Source organism: Hyperoodon ampullatus (assembly GCF_949752795.1).
Source record: "Hyperoodon ampullatus genome assembly, chromosome: 7".
In the NCBI taxonomy this organism is placed as follows: domain Eukaryota; kingdom Metazoa; phylum Chordata; class Mammalia; order Artiodactyla; family Ziphiidae; genus Hyperoodon; species Hyperoodon ampullatus.
In genome coordinates this window covers 12,856,824-12,863,239 of record NC_136920.1, presented here as the reverse complement: position 1 = coordinate 12,863,239, position 6,416 = coordinate 12,856,824, and the positions used below count along the sequence as shown (strand labels likewise).

The 6,416-nt window shown below is 46.0% G+C and overlaps 1 protein-coding gene across 1 annotated transcript; it reads left to right on the top strand.

The window, feature by feature from the left end:
- Window positions 1-521: 521 nt before the first annotated feature.
- On the top strand, window positions 522-5,566 carry TMEM138 (transmembrane protein 138; the record flags this gene model as incomplete). Its single annotated transcript, XM_079707519.1, has 5 exons — window positions 522-649; window positions 1,846-2,017; window positions 3,541-3,616; window positions 3,889-3,997; window positions 5,166-5,566. 5 exons carry the CDS (start codon window positions 522-524, stop codon window positions 5,173-5,175), a joined length of 495 nt encoding a protein of 164 aa, XP_079563645.1. The 3' UTR covers window positions 5,176-5,566.
- Between the last annotated feature and the right edge of the window lie 850 nt (window positions 5,567-6,416).

Genomic DNA, 6,416 nt, shown 5'->3' with positions numbered 1-6,416 from the left:
TCAAGGGTTATTGAGAGATTTAAGTAATGTTAGTGCTTAGAATTGTAAGCAATATTGTAAGTGATAAACAAAGGTTTTGCTGCTGCAGTTAGTAATAGAATTAGTATTGTTACATGACCAGACAGTCACTGTGTGTAGTATCCCTAGATTCCTTTGGACTCAAAAGTGTTTAGAAAGAGCTCTACATTTAGAGGGTTCCAGTCATGGAGAAAGGTTTGAGGGTGAGGGTTCCTGGAAGGAGTGACTAGTTGGGGTTTTTTTGTTGTTGTTGGTTTTGTTCATTGATGTATCCCAAGCACCTAGAATGGTGCCTGGCACATAATAAGTCCTTGGTAAATATGTATTAATGAATTTCTAACCTCCTTTTTTTTTTTGCATCAATAGGCCCTTATCTGAGAGCAAGGGAGACAGCTCTGATTCTGAGGAACTATAGCTTCTCCCTCAGTGCCTGGGAGAGTACTAGGACTGCTTTCTGGGAACTGTGGAATGTGCCCTTGGGGGCCCAAGATAGCAGAAGGAAGATGCTCCAGACCAGTAACTACAGCCTGGTGCTCTCCCTGCAGTTCCTGCTGCTGTCCTATGACCTCTTTGTCAATTCCTTCTCGGAGCTACTCCGAATGGCTCCTGTCATACAGCTGGTGCTCTTCATGTAAGTTCAGTGGGTGGGACAGCTCAACCCAAGCAGTCTGAAGTCCCCGACAATCATAATTTAGCATTTTAAAGTTATTAATAGAGAAATATCGGGGAGAATAAAATTGCACTTTGTCCTGGGTACTCCATGGTCCATAGACATGTCATGGTCCATAGACATGGGCCTGTTTTGATATACTTCTAACAAGGTTTTGGGACACAGGGAGCAGTGCACATTGAAAATGAGGGCCAGATTGCTGACACCATCATTTCCTCCATCTTCGAGTAGAAATATTGTCTTACAGTGCCATGAAAGAGGGTTACAAAATGTTAAGTAAAAAGGGTAATCAGGGACTTCCCTGGTGGTCCACTGGTTAGGACTCGGGGTCTTCACTGCTGTACTTGGCACTTTCACTGCCGTGGCCCCAGGTAAGGATAATCATATTAATAACATGCATCCCATAGGATGGAAGCTATTGGCACTTTCCCTTCACAGTGATTTTTAGTCTCCATGAGGCAAGTTCTAAACAGAAAACCACAGTCTAAGACACTGTCTTCCTTCACTCAGCAAGTATTCATCAGCCTGCCAGTGTTCTAGTTGCAGTGGTGAACCTGACAAGTTCTTCCTTTGATGGAGTTTCCATTCTAGTGGAGAGAGACAACAAATACATTTTAAAAAGATAATTTCAAATAGTGATAAATGTTATACAATGGATGTAAAGTACCTGGGGTGGGGAGGGAAAGGCTACTGTAGGTAGTGGGGTGAAAGAAAAGTCTTTTTGAAGAGGGGACATTTGCACTGAGACATGAACGGCACTAAGGCAGCCAGGCATGCACAGATGAGGGAAAGCGCATTGCTGTCTTGCTAGAGGAAAACGTCTGACAGGACCAGGTTATGTGACAGACAGGGCTGGCATTTTCTGGATACAGGGAGGAAACTAGCTGCTTCTCACAGATGCCTGGGAGCTTTGTTGAGTTGGGAGTGTCAGCAGGAAAGCCTTGTCCGTAGACTGCCACTCAACTGATGGGGCCAGCGGGTAGTTTTAGCTTCGTGTCATTTGGGGTCCAAAACCCAAACTACCTCTGGGGGGGGTTTCGGAGGACTATATATAACAAGGAAGGACAGACTCCATGGTGTCGCTTAGGACTCAGGGCTGGCTCCTGGGTCCTCCCCAGGCCTCCATTTGGCTGTCCTTTTGTTTTCTGTGTCTGCAGCATCCAGGATATTGCAGTCCTCTTCAACATCATCATCATTTTCCTCATGTTCTTCAACACCTTCGTCTTCCAGGCTGGCCTGGTCAACCTCCTCTTCCATAAGTTCAAAGGGACCATCATCCTGACAGCTGTGTACTTTGCCCTCAGCATCTCCCTTCATGTCTGGGTCATGGTAAGAGTGAGGCTCTGAATCCTTAAAGGGCTAGGAATGTTTTTTTGTGGGAACCCAGAATCTCCGGATGTTTATATCTCACAGAGTCCTTGATAAGAAACAGGTGAAATGAATGTGGTCTAGCCTGAAGCTAGACACATGAGAATTTCATAAGGCACTTTTATCTAACCTTATATGTTGAAGAACAGCCTTATCCAAGAGTCCAAGGACACTTCTGGAACATTCAATTCACTTTTGCCCCAAAAGGCCTGCCAGGGCTAAAACAGGAAGTTGAATCTGTTTCATCGTTAGCTGTTTGGGCAGGTGAATGTTGGTACAGCATATTCTTCGGCATCATTGTCCCGTGGGAAATAGCCAGGCAGGAGTGCCGCTGGCCCTTTGGTGCTGCATGCCCTCTGATGCATCCCCATCACTTACACTAGGAGAACCGACCCCCAAGATGCCTCCCTTTGGTTCTAACATAGGCCTCAGAGCAGATCCAGTTTTCATGGTTTCGGATTTGTTTTTTGTTGTTATTGTTTTTGGCCACGCAGCATGGCTTGTGGGATCTTAGTTCCCTGAGCAGGGATTGAACCCCTGCCCCCTGCAGTGGAAGCACAGAGTCCTAACCACTGGACCGCCAGGGAATTCCCTCAGATTTCTTCTGCTTCACAAATTCTTCCATCCCTTTGGGTATCTCATGTGCTTCTCATGTACTCATTTTATGGAACATATTAAAACTTCAGGGTTCTCTAGTCATTTCTTTACTAAAGGTACCTTCTCAGACCAAACGTCCCGTTAAGTTGCCCTTGTGATTCCACAGAGAGAACTGGAGCTCACAGGGAAGAAGCAGAGCAGTGCCGAAATCTCCAGGTGCTTCACGGAGAGGATTGTCTCTGCTCTGGTTCCTGGAGCCAAAATAGTCCTGGCTTTGTACTGTGAAGCTGTTAATCTGATTAAACCCTGAGTGCACCAAGCCTTTATCTGACAGGAACTGAGCCTGATATTTCCAAGGCAAGACAGTGACCGTGCTGAACTCCTGAGATGATGTGTATCATTTCTCCTCAGCAAAGGCTATGGGATGAGATGGAATAAATGGCTTAGTTCAAACTTCCTCCCTCAGAGTTACAAGAATTTTCCCTCTGTAGCAAAAAAAAGGGAACTTGAGGGCTTCCCTGGTGGCGCAGTGGTTGAGAGTCCACCTGCCGATGCAGGGGACACGGGTTCGTGCCCCGGTCCGGGAAGATCCCACATGCCGCGGAGCAGCTGGGCCCCTGAGCCATGGCTGCTGAGCCTGCGCGTCCAGAGCCTGTGCCCCACAACGGGAGAGACCACAACAGTGAGAGGCCCGCGTACCGCAAAAAAAAAAAAAGGGGGGAACTTGAGGTTCCTTTGAAAAGCACTCCTCGGGCTTGTGGAAAGAAAGAACGGGGGTGCATTAGCCTGATATTAAACCAGGTGGCATCTCTGCAGCTAACCACGTTGGAGATGTGAGGGCCTCATCTAGCCATTCACATTTGTCTGTGTACTCATGTCTCCTTCAGAACTTACGCTGGAAAAACTCCAACCGCTTTGTCTGGACAGATGGACTTCAAACGTTATTTGTATTCCAGAGACTAGGTAAGGACCAGAGCATCCTCAGGCCTCACTTTGGTCCCACCTGTGGCTCTGACAGTCAGGGCCTTGATCCTGGCTTCCCAGCCCATCACAACCAGCGTGGGATGAGTGGGACAGCCACACCAAGAACAGGAGAGACCACTGCCCTCTGCCCTTTCTGGGAGTCACTGGGAAATCATGAGGCAGGGCCCCTCAGCCTCGTCCGGTTATGTTCTTACCCTGAAACAAATACTCAGGAGCATCCCTGAGGCTTCTTTTCTGTTTATTACCCACAGCGGCAGTGTTATACTGTTACTTCTACAAACAGACAGCTGTGAGACTGGGTGATCCTCGCTTCTACCAGGACTCCTTATGGCTGCGCAAGGAGTTCATGCAAGTCCGAAGGTGACCACTTCTTGTCACACTGATGAATGCCTTTCCTTCCTGACAGAAGCCACATTTGGGGCTCTGCAGAGGGGATGGTCAGCCCTGTGCACTAGGAAGCAGCTTGAGATTTCTAGGACAGGCCCAGGCCAGTTGTGTTCAGCAGTTGAGAAGGAAGAGCCTCCCTCTAGCAAATTAAAGTGTTCACTAATACAGAGCCCGCACGTCATCCCTTCCCGGCCTCCTGCCGCAGTTCTGCCCCCTTTCCTTTCCTGTTCTCTGCCCCTCTTCCTCACAGAGGGCTCTGTGGCTTTATCCTGGGGAAGCTTTCCACTGAGCCCGGAACAGGAGGAACTCCCAGCCCCTGTTCCGTTTGCACTACACACTGATGACTGAAGGATGCAAAGAGTGACTTTTCTGGGCTCCAGACTGATCACACCTCAGACATTTAGATTTTATACCCAAGGTACTTTTTCTACATTTTGTAAATAGGAAGTAAATTCTTTCCCATAAATGATGGAGTCTCTGCCTCGCTAGATCTCTTCGTGGTTAAGAGACATGCCAAGTCCTAGCCTTAGCATCTACTCGGTCCAGTGGCAGATTGAGCCACAGAGCAAATACGGATATTTACTGAATCCCACTGTGAGGACAAGATGAAATTCAGGATGTAACTTAATGCCCCACCCCCATCCCTGGAGTTCCAGACTTCGGTGTTTTATTCAGTCTCTCCCCCTGTCAGAGCCCTAAATTGCCCTCAGAAGAGTAAAAATGTTACCTAGACTCCTGGCAAAAGAAATTTAAAAGTTTGTGTGCCCATAGCATCAGTTTTCTACTGCCAGAATAATGTTGTGTAACAGACCCAGCACCAAACTTCAGTGGCATATAACAATAAACAGTTCCGTGGCTCTTGAGTCTTGGGGTTCAGCTGATCTGTCTGGGTTTGGGTAGTTTTTGCTGGGCTTGCACATGTGTCTGTGGTCAGCTGTGGGTCAGCCAGGCAGGTGTGATGATCTTGAGATCCTTGATTCTTGGCTAACTTAGGCTGTCCTCAGCTGGCATGACTCTGCTTCACATGACTTATCCTCCAGCAGACTTGCCTGGGTCTGTTTACAGACAGTGGCAGGGGAGCAGGAGAACGAGCCCTAGGGTGCAATCCCATTTCAAGCCTCTACTTGTATTGTGTCTCCAGACTCCCATAGGTCAAAGCAAGTGATGTGACTGAGCCCAGTATCTGGGAAAGTGCTACAAAGTTTCCTGGCAGAAGACACGGATACAAAAAAAAAAAAAAAAAGGACACGGATACAGAGAGGGCCATTAATTCAGTCAGTCTACCCACCCCCAGAAAGTTGCTCTGTGAAACTCACTATTTGGAGATACTCTAGCCCAGGAGTTGGAAAACTTTCTGTAAAAGGCCAAATAGTAAATATTTTAGATTTTGAGGGCTGTGTGGCCTCTGTTGCAATAACTCAAGTCCGACATATTGTAGCATGAAAGCAGGCAGAGATGATATATAAATGAATGACCTGTGTCACAAAATATTTTTCTTTTGGTTTTTTTTCCAACCATGTGAAAACGTAAATTTAATCTTAACTTGAGGACCATACAAAACAGGCTAGATTTGCCCCCCAGGCCATGGTATGCTGACCCCTGGGTTAGAAGGCTAGAATGAAGTTCTGGGGAAAGAGAGACTAGTTAATCAGCCATGCTGTCCAGATTTATCAGATATTTTTTTTAAAAGGTGCAGCATTCAAAGAAAATACCTAAGATCCCATATCCTATAATTGGAAGAAGCGATCTAAAAAGTCCTAACAAAGCTACTGTCTATACTTACTATACCTTCATCTGTACAAAAAAATGACAATAGCCCAATATTTAAAATATTTTCATAAAAGCTCTTAATAGGAATATTATACTTCCCTTTGTTCATCACAATCCCTGAAAGATAGGCAATTTTCTGTGTCCCAAAAGGAATCAGGGCTAGGCCATTCTCTGTAGTCTGCAGCTAGTGAGTACAACCAAGTGCCTGTTTCCTCACTCACAGTATAAATGGCACTTTGTGGCCCTAGGAGTCTCGGGGCAGGGGTGGTGTTCCTTCCTTCCTCCCTCCTCCCTCCCTCCCTCTCTTCCTTTCTTTTCCTTAATAGTTAATACATTCATGTGATACAAAATTCAAGTCATAAAAAGTTTTATGCAGTTATTCCCACGGCTATATCTCAACCACTGAGTTCCTCCTCCCTCCCCTCCTTGACAATCTACATTTACTTACATACCTCTTATAGACAGTAGAACATTTCAGAAACATTTTTACAAAAGAAAAAAATTGCCATATCCAACCCCAGTTGTTTATTTCAAATCTTTGACAGTATGTATTCATATTTTATACACAGTTGTGATTATGGGGAATAAGCCATAACATAGTTTGCTTTTTTTTTTCACTTAG